This window comes from Miscanthus floridulus, chromosome 12 (assembly GCF_019320115.1).
Source record: "Miscanthus floridulus cultivar M001 chromosome 12, ASM1932011v1, whole genome shotgun sequence".
Classification (NCBI taxonomy): domain Eukaryota; kingdom Viridiplantae; phylum Streptophyta; class Magnoliopsida; order Poales; family Poaceae; genus Miscanthus; species Miscanthus floridulus.
In genome coordinates, this window is record NC_089591.1 from 4,248,606 (window position 1) to 4,262,881 (window position 14,276).

The 14,276-nt window shown below is 45.7% G+C and overlaps 1 protein-coding gene across 3 annotated transcripts; it reads right to left on the reverse strand.

Moving 5' to 3' along the window:
• Window positions 1-5,190: 5,190 nt before the first annotated feature.
• Window positions 5,191-10,508, reverse strand: LOC136496417 (transcription factor E2FB-like). 3 transcript variants are annotated; one of them, XM_066492083.1, is made up of 13 exons: window positions 9,942-10,508; window positions 8,642-8,813; window positions 8,433-8,489; window positions 8,263-8,348; window positions 8,063-8,151; window positions 7,927-7,981; window positions 6,686-6,738; window positions 6,536-6,586; window positions 6,410-6,458; window positions 6,268-6,333; window positions 6,082-6,176; window positions 5,769-5,985; window positions 5,191-5,694 (listed from the first exon to the last, which is right to left on the reverse strand). In XM_066492083.1, the coding sequence occupies exons 1-13, from the start codon at window positions 10,320-10,322 to the stop codon at window positions 5,629-5,631; spliced, it is 1,437 nt and encodes a 478-aa protein (XP_066348180.1). In that variant the 5' UTR covers window positions 10,323-10,508; the 3' UTR covers window positions 5,191-5,628. The 3 variants fall into 3 exon arrangements, with proteins under 3 accessions (XP_066348180.1, XP_066348182.1, XP_066348181.1); XM_066492085.1 differs by having other exon boundaries at window positions 8,642-8,796; window positions 9,942-10,266; XM_066492084.1 differs by lacking the exon at window positions 6,268-6,333.
• Window positions 10,509-14,276: the final 3,768 nt, after the last annotated feature.

The following is a 14,276-nucleotide window of genomic DNA, read 5'->3' on the forward strand; positions in this document are numbered from 1 at the left end:
ACGGGTAGCGTCATCGACGAGCAGCAAGATATAGCGGTTGCCCGCCGGTGTCGCTGGCGTGACCGGACCGCACAGGTCACCGTGCACCAGCTCAAGCTGATTCTGGGCACGGTATGCTGCTGCAGCCGGAAAGGAACGCCGCCTCTGCTTGGTGGTAACGCAGGTGTCACACACCTGCTCAACATGGTCGACCACCGGCATCCCGCGCGCCATCTCCTTGCTGAGTCGCCGGAGTGCGTCGAAGTGCAGATGGCCGAAACGCTCGTGCCACTGCCACGCCTCATCATCCTTGCGCGCCGCGAGACAGAGAGGTTGTGCAGCCTCAAGATGTAGAATATACAATCTATTCTTCCCTCTGTGTACCTTGGCGAGCAGACGGCGGCTCTTGTCCCAAATGCGAAGCACGCCATCGTCAATCTCAACCTTGGACCCTCCTTCATCAAGCTGACCCAGACTTAGGATAGAGTTCTTCAGCGCCGGAATGAAGTAGACGCCATGAAGGACCCTCTGCTCACCGGTCTTGGCTTGGAAAACAATAGACCCGACGCCCTTGATCTCTACCTTCGACGCGTCCCCGAACCTGACCGTTCCTCGAACGCCAGTGTTCAGATCAGCAAAGAACTCTTGGCGCCCGGTCATGTGATGCGTCGCGCCGGAGTCCAGGTACCAGCCGCTGTCCACCTCTTCTTCGTGCACGCCGAGATAGGCGCGAGCACGTGGCTGGAAAAGTTCAACGTGCTGCGCCGTGTAGCTGTGCGCCGGCGTGCTCTGTTCCAGGCTGATGAAGCCATGTGCCAGAAACAGAGCGCCATCTTCATCGCACTTGGCGTACTGGGCGCGCGCCTCATGCCTTCCTTGGTTCCCGTCACGCTGCCCAGCCTGATTTCCGCCGCCACGGCCTCCACCACGGCTGCCACCACCGCGGCCAGCACGGTTTCCACCTCTACCGCCGCGCTCTACACCTTCACGGCGCGGCTGGGGACACTCACGTGCCCAGTGGCCCTCCTGGTTGCAGTTGAGGCAGGTGTTGGGGCCGACGCGGCCAGTAACATTGCCATCTCCTCGTCCGCCACCACGTCCACCGCCTCTGCCTCGTCCTCGTCCACCACCGCGGCTACGTCCATCACCACCGCGCTGGTTCCTGAAACCAGAACCACCGGCATCATCTCCCTTCTTCTCCTTCCTCCAGCGCGCTCTCCACTGCTCCTCGGTGTACAGCAGCTTGCCGTTAATGGCCACCGGCTCGGTCAGCGCTTGTTCCTCGCGATTATCCACCGCCTTGAGCCTTCCAGTCACCTCCTCAAGAGTGAGCGCCTCAAAGTCGAGGAACTGCTCAATGGCGACAACAATCTGCGCATACTTGGCTGGCACCGTGCGCAGAAACTTCTCCACCACACGCTCCTCAGTGATGTCCTTGTCACCATAAATGACAAGCTGCTGGTGCAGAGTTGACAGACGCAGGGCGAAATCCTCCACTTGCTCGCCGGGGTTGACGCCGATGTTCTCCCAATCGCGGCGTAGGCGCTGCAGCGTTGCTCGACGGACCCGGTCTACGCCGATGCGAGTCGCAGCGATGGCGTCCCACGCTTCCTTCGCCGTAGCCTTGTCGAGGAGTGGGATGCCCATCTCCTTGGGCACGGCCCCGACAATCACCTCCAGTGCACGCCTGTCATCGCGAAACTGGACAGGGCCGCCCTCGATGGCGTCCCAGAGATCGCGCGCCTGCATCCTCAACTTCATGATCTGACTCCACTCGTAGTAGTTCGACTTGTCCAGCATCGGCCACGATGTGCTGCTACCGGAGTCGCGGTACACCACTCTGCCGTGCGGTGATTCGTAGCGACCGCCGCTGCGGCCGCGCCTCCGGTCCCGCAATGGTGACTGCGAGCGCCTCCTGTCTCGCGACGGAGTCCGCAGCCCCCGATCCTCCTCTTCCTCCTCCTCTGTATCCTCTTCTTCTCCCTTCTCAGCAGCAATTTCGGCCCGCAGCTCCTGCGCCGTCCTTGCTGCCGCCTCTGCAGCAGCCGCCGCCTGCTTTGCTGCCTGGACTGCCAGCGCTGCTGCTTCCTCTGCAGCCTTCAAGCGCGCGGCACGGCCGGAGGAGTCGCCCAGCTCTCCATCGCCGGTTCCCTTGGCCTTGAGCCTGGCAGCGCGCTCAGCAGAGGTTGACATGGGGTGGAGAAGGTGAGGAGTTGGCCTCGTGGCTCTCTGGTGTCTAACCTAGCTCTGGTACCAAATGTTGGAGGTAACACAGACTTGATTAGCCTGAACAGCCTTAAACCCCAGGCCGTCTCCTTGATTATATATAGAGGTAGACATTGCATTGATTACAAACAGCTCACTAGAGCATAGCTAATCAGATAGGTGCCTTGGCAGCCGTACACACCTCTTGGGCTGCCCAAGGTCTTTAATGACTATAATTAACTAGCATAGTTATCTAGGAAGTGCTTAGGAAGCAGGGCTTATTAACTACAATCTGCTTAGCAATGCGAAAGGATGAGACAACATCACATTTGCAATAGAGTACAATTAAGTCCAGAAATGTATGCAAGGGCCTATAGTTGGATGTGGTTTGACATAATTACAGATAATAAGTGTTTGAAATGGGCCTACGGCTAAGCATGTAGTGTTTTTCAATCTTTCACTTCGTATGCCCTGTGTGTGTCGGCACACAGAGGATGGCAGAAAATGACAACAATTATAGTATCACTATTTTTAGCAAAAAAAAGGAATAATTCTTCTCCTATTTTGATACTTATTTCTGTAGCCCAAAAAGGGTATCCATATAAATGCATTGAAGAGCATATCTTAATAATGAGTTTTGAATTCAACATGTGGCCAATTTTACGAATTCGAAAATTTTGAAGCTAACAATTTTATAATGTAGCCAAAACAAGAGTACTGACTATAGGCCCTTGAGAGACCAACCTTGAATTATGGTTAATAGGTTTGATTTTCTCATCTGGACTGTGCGTGAGATGCTTCAATGTTCTGACAGGTTTCAGAGATAATTGTGTAATGCCATGTCAAGTAACTGACGAGGCCATAGATATCCAGCTGAGCTGAATAAGCTTCATAATCCAGAAGTAGTAAAAATGGCATATGGATAAGTGGCTTCAAAAGATGTTTGCCTGTCACAACTTCATAATCCATATGTGATAAAAAGAATGGCATATGGATAGATAGCTCCAAAAGATGCCTTTGCCTGTCAGAGCTTAGATAGAAAGGATTTACATCTCCAGTGTCAACTATACAATTTGGACTTGAAAGTTAATAGATCAAATTTTGGAACAATGGGATTCATTGGTTTGTATCATAAGTGACCTATTTTGCATAAATTTTGGTTAGTTCGATGGCAATGGAAAAAACGCTATTCTTAAATCTTAGATCTGGCTGATCTTGAAATACATTGAAGAAAGAGGGAAAGGAGAATATACCTAGTGGGAGTCAAGAGAGGAGCTGGGATTAGCAGGGGCACCGACCGCATTGTCAGAATTGGAGCTGTAGCTGCACCTGTACTCTCGAACTGCGGCCTTGTACTAGAGAGAAGGGAGCAGCAGCAACCTGCATCTGTTGGGGAAGGAAGATAGCAGGGAGCGACTTACCATGGCGGACCAGACCAGCGCGTGGTTTTAGGACGAGGCTGCTGATGTAGCCTGTAGGAGGCGGCGTTGGCGCAAGCTCTAGCCATGGCGGCATCGTGTGCCGAGGCTCTGCAGCGCCGCAATTGGCCCGCGTGCGAATGGAGGACGAGGGAAGCCACGGCGCAGTGTTCACGCACCCTGCCTGTGTATCTGAAGAATTCGTAAAACACTAGACACATGAAAAATATATATCTGAAGAATTCGTAAAACATTGTAATCGCATTTTGAAAACTTTCCACAGCAAAACTAAAACACGAGACACATGCAGCATGAATACACTCAAAGCTAATATATGTTACATGTTGGTTGTATTTCATATTTTTTGTGGGAAGTATTTAGAAACATGTTTAGACATTAATTATAATGTTTTAGGAATTTCCTGTATTTTATGGGTTTTTTTTTCATTTTCTTATAGCTAAATCCTGGAATCTTCTAAACATATTCTCATGAGCTCTATACAGTTTTATCCAGGTTTTTTATGCCCCTATCTATCTCTAGGATTTTTTAAAAAAAATCTTATAAGCTTGATATTTAAAAAAAAACTTATAGGATATATTTACTATTGAGATAAAAGGATGAAACCATCTTAAAAACACTTCTAACAGCGGCAGGGAGTTAGTTTAAATTATTTCATGAGTTAAGGGAGACAATTTGTCCGGATTTAATGTTCAAGGATTAAATATATCGATTGCTGCAATATCTCCGGAAGGTAACAGATTATGTTTGTTTCTTTTTTAGGCCTGACCTGATAGCCTGCCTGTCTTTTTTTTTTTTTTTTGGACAACAAGCCTGCCTGTCATTGGATGGGCCAAAGGCTGGCCCAGTCAAGAGGCAGGTTTGTTGGATTCACGAAATACCACCTCTGTTCTTCTCAGAACTGAAAAAAAAAACTCCTCAGCAACTAGATTATTTCAGGAGTCATGTTTCATACTGACAAACACAAGCGGGCCTACATTGAAAACAGTGCACAATTGCTATATTATTTGTACAACTTTCCATATGCTGATGATTTCAATAGCGATATTTTCTCCTCATTAGATGAAAATTTTGTGTGGTCCTTTGGTTAAAAAGGTTACTTTCCAAAAATGACCGAAACACATTGCTCATTTTAACAAGTATATATAACAATCGTCAGCCATGTATTCAATTGCAACCTTGCCGTTTTGAAAATTATAAAATACCGTATTATGATCATGCGTAAAAATAGGGAGACAAAAAGGGAAAATATGGTGCTATATGTGATCGAAAAGGACCTTGTAAATTTGAGATAAATAGTATGATGTTTAATATACAGGAACAAGCCATAGAAAAGAGACATAGATACAAGATAGCTTCAGACAGAATCACAGTTATACGCTTGCACATAGCACAATTTGAGATTAACCAGGGCCAATCGCATCAATGTGAAGACAAAATGTACCAAAGAGAACAGAAGCTTTTGGATCTATAAAAGAAACCGCAAGAAATAAAAAACAGCTTCAATGACAAATTTTGAAAGGCACCAAACGAGACTGTACATCCAATGCATTCAGAAACAAGACTAATGTTAAACAATTGTATAACCTCTATAGATCTGCTATTGATAATTGACTGGTGATTGTCAGGATGTACAATATTACTGCTCTTCAAATAAACGAAGACCAGATAACATAACATACACTGATGGCCTTCTTTCAGACTGTGCTGCCCTCTAATTTGCTACACACAGTCCCTTTCAAAGAAAATCGAAGGCCAATCGTAAGTTTAAGCTGAGACCTACCGCACTTGCTGATTCTATCTGAACTGTCGATGAAACAGAGTAACAACTACAATTATGTTGCCAATGTACAAGATCTACTGCCTACCATATATCTTTTTGCTTTGTTGGTTAACGGGGGCCAGAGCATGGAGATTAAAGATCCAGCCCCAATGCAATTGTGCAGTGCAGACTCATTCTATTTTGTCTAGGGGACATGTTAGAGCCCTAAGTCTGAGGATCCATCCACTATGTGCCCCATGCATCTGTCATACTAGCATCAATGCCAGAAGCGAGCCAGTAATCAGCATCAGCCTGCAAAAGCAAGAGCTGTAAGCATCATGTTAACAAGACTGCCATAATGTCTGATGTGGAGTAGGATTCCTTACATCGGAATCTGATGGAACGATTCTCAGAATGCCATTGTCTTGCTTTCTGGATGGTTCAGTTGTATGCATGCAGCCACCATTGCTCCATTCCTTTTCCGGTGCCTGATTTAGATCACAATCCATCTGCTGCAAAGCTTGAGAACTATCAGTAGCAACCGCAGGTTCTAATCTGTCTGCTGCCACCAGCTGGTCTGGGTTAAATATCTCCTGACGGTCACTGGTGGGGAAACATAAAAATTGGCTACAAATTAGCATTTTCAAGACAGAGAACACAGGACAGAATTCTACAATTAAAACATTTATCGTAGCTAACCTTATCAAATAGCAATCAATAGGACCCATTGAACTTCTCAGGACAATTTTGTAGTGCTTCTCTTGCAAACCCAGATTCCCATACATGTACTGATCCTGGTAACAAAATAATAAGTGTTAGAACCACAAAGACCTTTCACTTACAAGTCTACTACTATGTAGTTAATGTTATATCAGGACTGTGTACGGCATTAGGGTCTGGAACTTCAACACAAGTTCCGTGAGGAGCATTTATAGCGATAACAGTGGATCCCTGCAGTAAATGGGAATCTTGTTGACATAATTTCATAGTTTGCAAGAAAGAAAAATTTGTTCTGACAAGTTGTAACCTGAAAGTGAGGAATCTTATTTATATCTCCCTTCAAAAGATATAACAACCTAATCAGACAGATCGAAGGACTCAGCTGACTGTACATCCATAAAATTATTGCAGATACAAGAGACAAGAATTTTACTTTCTTTTATCCTCATCTAGGGTGAGGGCTTGTAGTTTCTCTTTTGCTTCCCTGCACACCAGCAATTGATAATCAAAAGGTAGGGAGGAGGGAAAAATGAAGGGAGCAGGAGGCATCTCATTTTCTTGATACTTTCAGGAAAGAACTTACCTTATTTCGTCATCCAACCTGAACTCTTCATCGTAAAGAGATTCAAGTTCTTCCTGCAGATAATCAAAATGAACCAAGTTGTTATAACCATATGATTAGATAGAAGTCTATAGAAAACTGCAGGCAAAAATGTGATTGTTCAAATGTAGTGTCGTGTTTTTATGAACCTTATTCATTAGAATTAGAGGATAACCATTGCTAGGAAGATAGCCGGGCAAAGTCGGCTTGGAGGGAGACTAGAGTATTGGGAGATTTGGGATTAATTCTTCTTCATTGCTTGATTTGTTTGATACACCGCCACCCTTTAAATGCTTTGGCATGGACAGACAAGGGGAATTTTTTAACCCCAGCCTGAAAATTTGCTCCCACAGGGAGTCGAACCCAAAATCTAAGGAAAATTTGTGACCCTCATTTTTGTCCCATAATACGTGTAAACATTCAGAAGATGGGTATGTTAACATTCCATGGCTATGGAAATACCAAAATGCTGCACAAGAGAATTCCCTCAAAAAAGGAAATTATATTTACAGATGTGATGGGCTGATGGCTTCTTTCTTTACAGGCATAAGCAAGGCTGCATCAACTAAAACGTTCCTACACACTATCCATTACTGAAACACTTTCCTTATTCACTTGTGCTGCATGCTACTCAGGACATTGAGATGAGGCCACATTTATCATTTGATCTGTCCTATATACATGACCAAATGAAAAACAGAAAGTGGCCAGCATGGCGGGTTCCAAAGCATGTCAGATAAAATTGTACTGAAGCAGTATTGTACTGATGAGTGACTTCAATTTCAAAAATTCTATAACTATTGACCTATCTATCTTACATGATATGGTAAAAAACACACGATGTTAGTTAAGCCACGACATAAATGTCTGAACTTAGTATTCTGTATCTTAACTGGACTAAGAATCAAGAAAGGTTACTAAAAAATTGTTCTGCTAGCTTAACAGCACTAAAAAAGGGGAGGTTGTTCATGGTCTGATGTCTGTTTTCCAAATTTTAGATTTGTGAACAAAACAGAGACAAAAGATGAGGGTCACAATTTTCCTCAAATAGTTACAAACTAGTGTTAAGATTAAAAATAATCAAGTAACTAACATATTTATTTCTCAAATACGCAACAGACTTGCGCATCACTATTACAGGTAGAAGGAAACGGTCAACATACAAAGACCAAAAGGCCTAGAAATGAAAAGTAGGGATCATATAATCAAGTAGCATAATGTACCTTCAATGAAGAAATTTGGCATTCTATTTCCTTAGGCTTCAACATGTCAAATCCCCTTTCAATATATATTATTTCATCAGTAGAAGCTATAAATAACTGTAAAATATGCTGGAAAACAGAAACAGATGACACTCACTTCCAGCGAATCATATTCTTAAGTCCCTTTTCAATTAAATGAACACCTTCTAGAACATTTGTTATGTCATACATCCTCCTCTTTTGCACCTGCAGAATAGAGAAATACAATACATCAAGGAACTTGACCCCCCAGATTAGGAATGCAATATAGGAAAAAGAGGGGGGGGGGGGGGGGGATGTTTTTATGACCAAGCAGACCTCCAACGTCTCAGCTGCTTTATTCAAATCAAGGGTCCCATCTTCAGCTCCTTGAAGCAGGTTGATGAACTTCTTCGTCAGCAGACCTGGTAACAAGCTAATGATAAATAAACAAGCAAAGATAGCATCTTAAATTTTGTAGAGGGGAGAAGGGGAGTGTAGAAACTGACTTAGTGAGTTCTCATAGCGGCAGTGGTTTAATGAAGATAAAGAAGGATCAGCATCTCCTGAATAAAAAATGTGAACCCATCAGCAATACAAGTAAAAGCCAATAAATGGCCATTAACCGAACTAATCTGAAGAAATGACAACATGGAACTTTTACCATCAAATGGATGCAGAACATGTAACTTAAATAAGAAAATTAGCAACAGCATACCTTCAATTGCTCCAGAATTTGTGTTGCCCAAGTTGTGTTTAGAAGCTTTTAGTTTTTTTATCCTCTTGGTAGCTTTTACAGGTCCAGGGGTAGTCTCCTTATCATGCCCTTGCGCAGTCTCTACCATGTTGTTTTCAGATTGAGAATATTCTCCACTGTTTTGCTCATTCGACTACAATATTAGGAATATGTACATGAAGACTGTCAACAGCCATAGCACACTAATAGAACAAGAATGTAACAAATCACGCAGCCACCTTAAAATATAAGATTATTGCTGAAGATCAACTAATACATCCATGAGTCTGGAACTAGTACACTATATATTAAATTAAAGAAGATTAAAAAAGAAAGAAAAGTGAGCAAACCAATTTTTCGATGTATGAGACTCTCATTACAAGGAGCGGCAATCATATTAGGTTAGGAAGATAAAAGAAAATGCATACACATTGCATATTATTCGTGGCTAAGTCCTGCACTATGAGTAACAGGACAGTTTCATGATGCCAAATAGCATGAGGTCTCAAACCCAAAGCCCTAGACATATGCAGATAATGATCTAAACTTTAACAGACAACTGACAACAATTGTTTATGCATTTACTTCTGCAGAACATGTTTCATAATGCTTTTTATAGAAGTGAAAAAAATGCGTGCAGTCTACAGATCAGTTCCAACATGGGAAGCACCACAGAGCATAATCTGAAAGTCTTATTCAAACCAATCACATTCATCATGCACAGACAACTATCAATTGATAAATCGCATCATGGATGTTATTCCTGAAACAGCCAACTTCACAAATAGCCTTGCTGATGCCACCAATGAACCCGACTGATTCAGTTTTCGCATACTGAAAATGCTGCCTGTAACCATCATTGAGGAAAACTAAAGGTTCAGTGGACACCCAAACCCAGATCATAGTCCCTAGACACATATGCCAACTCAGGACGTCCAATACACTATGACACAATGCTGCTACCACCAGATGACTCTGAAGGAATTGACTTATTGCATCACCATTACACAGTAAACCATTGGAACAGACGACTACACAGCCAACGAATTTGATAGGTTAACTTAAGCCATTGCCCACGATTATGCAACCTCTATTCGTTACGGAGGCCAAGATAATCGTCCACGAACATCGCAGCATACCAAAAGACCGAAAGACCATGAGCTATAGTAATCAACTCGAACAGCAGCTAGCTTAGCTACATCGAAACTCGAACAACAGCTAGCTGCATCGAAAGTATGTACGAGGGGGGAGGAAAACCCCAGTGGGAGGTTGATTGACTCACCTGTGCCTTAGGCTTGGGCCCCCTCTTCCCCGCCGGTTCTGGAGCCGGAAGCGGAGCCATCGTGCCAGCTTGCTGCTGGGGCGGCTGGTCGGTGGAGGCGGGCGACGCAGGCGGCGGAGGAGGTGGGGCCTGCACTGTAGCCGCCGCGGGAGCGGGAGCGGGAGCTGAAGCAACAGCAGCAGCATGAGGAGGGGGAGGAATCGGGGACCTCACGGCGGCGCGGGGCTTGGAGGAGAAGATGGGGATGGGTGCAGGGGCGCGGAACAGTTGGACCCTAGAAGCAGCCTGGACCGGCGGGCCGGGCGGCGGCACGGTGCGGCGGAGGTAGACCTGCGGCGGCGGTGGTTGGGGGAGGGGGAGGCTGGAGGAGCCGCCGTCCATGGAGGCGGGCGGGAGAGAGAGAGAGAGAGCGCGCGGAGTAGGGTTTTGATTTGCGCGTTGGTGGGGAAGGCGAAGGGAGGAGGAGATGGAAGCGGAAGCGGGAGCGGGAGCGGGACGCGGGACGCGGCGCGGGGGAAGATTGTGGGCGCGGAACGGGGGAGAAGAACGAGAGAGGGAAAAGCAACGGGGGCGAGGTCGCGACCGCGACTTTGTCTCTCTTTTTCAACGGGATATATATTAGGCTTGTTATTATCTTCTCTCCCCCTTGCTGATTTATTTTATTATTAACTATCATATCATGGGTTTTCTACCAGAAGAACATCTGACTTCGGGTTTCTTTTTCATGGTTTTTTTTCGTGTTGATGATTTTTTTAGCGTATTGCTAATTTTAGCCTTTTAAGAGCAATAATATAGTTTTACATATGATTTTTTTTTTGGTGTTAGAAACTCGTTTGTTTGTATATGAAATATGTTTGAATATGTAGACTGTGGAAAGAGCTAGCGATAATTTGAGCTTGTATTTCTCTATACGAGTGTTTTGGAAAGAAAAAAAAAGAGTCTACCAGCTTTAGCAATAGACATTGGTGCTACAGTAATTTATGGGGGAGAGAAAGCCGCAGCTGTAGCGGTAACCGTCGTGGCTTTTTCCTGTGGTTTTTTTTACAGCCGAAACCCGCAGACGGCCGGTCGGTCTGCCGCGCGCCAAGTCACGTGGCCCCCCAGCTAGCGCGGGCTCGCGGGGAAGCGCGCGCTCCCGCCCCGCGCGTCTGCTGCTAATTGCTACGTTCGGGCAGACGGCGTGCACGGGTGCGGGCAGACGCGGACGAAGGCGGGCGGGCAAGCGCAGGCGAAGACAGGCGTGGGCGGTAGGCAGCTTCACTGCTCGGGCAGCGGGACTGGCCGCGGCGGAGGTTATACTCGGCTCTGCCGCGCCACCGATCAGGGCGAGGCACTGCCGCGCCATGGATCAGGGCGCGGCACTGCTGCGCCAAGATCGGTGGCGCGACAGAGCCCTACCATATTAGCGGCCAGCGCTTCCGATCGCCGCCACGTCAGCCCTCTGCCGCGCCACCATGTATGGCGCGGCACAGGCATTTGGTCGCGTCAGAGCACTAGGCATGGCCAAAAGTGTTAGTTTAAAAAAAACAAGAATATTAGATTTAAAATTAAGTTCGAAAAAAGTGTTAAAATTAAAAAAAATCGAGTGAAAAAGATTAGGAGATGGGAATGGGATACTACTTACTTCGATTGCCGTTGGCGACGCGTGTGCACGCTTGAACAACGTCATTGATATGGAAACCATCGATAACGTGCGTGAGACCGTTCCCTTGATTATACATGCTCGTACGGACGTGATAAGAACTCGGACAAGTCTTACGTGGTTGATTGGGAAACTGGACACCCAACGCATGCACGTAGAAGCCGTACGTACTTACGTGTCTGTTTCCAGGAGGTGACTGAGCTTATCCGGACTATTGGGAGCGGGGCAAAAGTTACCGCAGACGATAACCCTCCGTGTTTTTTTAGTGGAGTAGAAGGGTAATCATAATCCATATTTTTTAATAGAAGTCAGACAGTTCTAAATCTGATTAAATCTATAAAATAGCAACAACTATAATGCCAAACAAATATTATTATATTAATTATAGAATATATTTTTATAATACATACCCGTCTAAGTAATAAATATAATAATATTTCGTATAAGGTTAGTTAAAATTAAAAGTTTGACTTCGAGTTGGTGCACCACAAGCTCCACGAGGGAGCTGCTTCGCTCGCCTCCAACCAAATGGGGAAACTCCACGTCTTGACTGGCTCCTCGAGTGAAGCCGCAGAAAACGCCCTCGGCTCCTTAGACATGGCGTTTTATTTTTAACACCTTTTTTTTAACTATTTTTAAATCTAACACTATTTTTTTAAAAAAAAATAACACTTTTGGCCGCGCCTATTGCCATGGCACGGACCAATTAACACTGGTGCGCCATGCATGGCAACGCGTAAAGATGGCAACGGGGACTCGATCCCCGATTCCCCGCGGGGAATTACCCTATTAGGGGACGGGGATGGAGTCAAATATGCCCCCACGGGGATCTAAACGGAGAGAAAACGTCCCCCGTCGAGTTTGGCGGGGACGGGTCTGGGGGAGCATTCCCCGTCCCCGATACCCGCATCCCCGCCCCGTTTATATACAGGCTTTGCTCTCTTTCCTGATGGCCCAACCAGCCCACGAAGGCCCAATAGTCTTCTGAGTATATATAACAGCAATAACCCTAGTTCTACTACCTTTGTGATGATTAATATCCTGCTTCTTGCTATTTAGCTATTTTTGGATTGTGATTCGTGGTGTACTCTAATATTGTGTCGATGAACTCATGTGAATGATGATGAATTAACCTGAATGGTGATGAACAAATGCGGGGACGGGGATCCCCGACGGGGATTTTTCCCCTCGCGGGGGCGGGGATGGGGGAGAAATCGTCCCCGTGAGCTTTGGACGGGGACGGGGATGGGGATTTTTTTCTCCCCGCGGGGACGAGGATGGGGAGGCAACCTCCGACGGGGAATTCCCCGTTGCCATCTTTAGCAATGCGGCAGGGGGGTGACGTGGCACCGGCCCGGGCCCTGATCGACTGACGTGGCAGGAGCTGCCGCACCGCAGATCTTGGCATGGCAGTGCCGCGCCACGCCTCACGGCACTGGCAACGCTGACTACATGTCGCGCCGTGAGCCTCACTCCCTCTGTTTGCCTTACTTGGAAAAGAGGTGGAGGGCGACCGCGCCGCCCCATCCCGCCTCTCCCAAGGCTGCCGCTGCTCGGCCCTCCCTCCCCGCCTCCCTCCCTCCCTTCCATTCCCCCCAAGCTTCTCCTCGACCTTGTTCACGGTAATAATGCTCTTATTTGCCATTTGAATGGTGGATTCAAATATTATGAATGGTAGTTAGGGTTTGGAGGAAAATTATATTTGGGAACTATGGACTAGGGTTTGGAGAAAGATATTAGTTTGATTTTGTTAATGTTAAGGTTAATTAGTTAGTTAGAAGTATGTTTACCATGTTTAGTGTAGGTTGATTTTTGTTCCTATAAGTGTTGGTTATATTATTTTAGTTGTAATACAAATGGTTATCTTTTACATTAATTTGCGATGTTTTGATTGATGTTAAATTACAACTATTTTATTAGATGGAAGACATGTTTCGGAAGCAGTTGTGGCGAAAACGGGATCGTCCTAGAGAATTGTACCCCGATACGTCTAGCAAAGATGCCCCTCGTCTCTCCTAACCTCCCTGTCCCTAACTGTGACTGTGGTTTCCCGGCCGACGTGTTTCAATCGAGACATCCAGGACACAGCGGCGCGTTGCTTCTACATATGCAGCATTTTAATGTAAGTAATTCTTTCCGTACCTTTTTTCTTCATTTATGTTAGTAGGTTACTAATATTTTGTTGGAATCTTGTTGTGTAGGCCCATGAGAGGTGCTTTTTTCTTTTAGTGGATCAACAGGTGCAGACAAGTTTAACCCAAGGTACCTCCTTTTTCGATGATTGGTAGAGAGGGAGATATCCACGTGAGCACTTCGAGCGGTGGGTTCCACCTCCCCCTAACCCCCGCCAATGACGGCTAAGAAGAAGCACCTAGCCACAGTTAGACGACTCGAGGAACCTCCTCTGTGCGATTATGGAGATCGAGCTATGATAAACCCTGAGAATATGTTGGAGTTTATGTGTCCCAACAAGCATGAAATAAGTAGAAAGTGTATCTATTTAAATGTTTAGCTCTATATGTTCCTGTACTAATGTCACCTCTTTTAGATGTTTGCATTTGCGAAGTATCATTTCAAGGAGTGGCTCTATGGTCCTAAGAATCAATGGTTGAAAGAGCCACCAAAGGCAAAGGAAAAGAAGAAAGAAAGGGATAATTTTCAAAGCACCTCCTGTTATGTGCGAATGTGGTGTT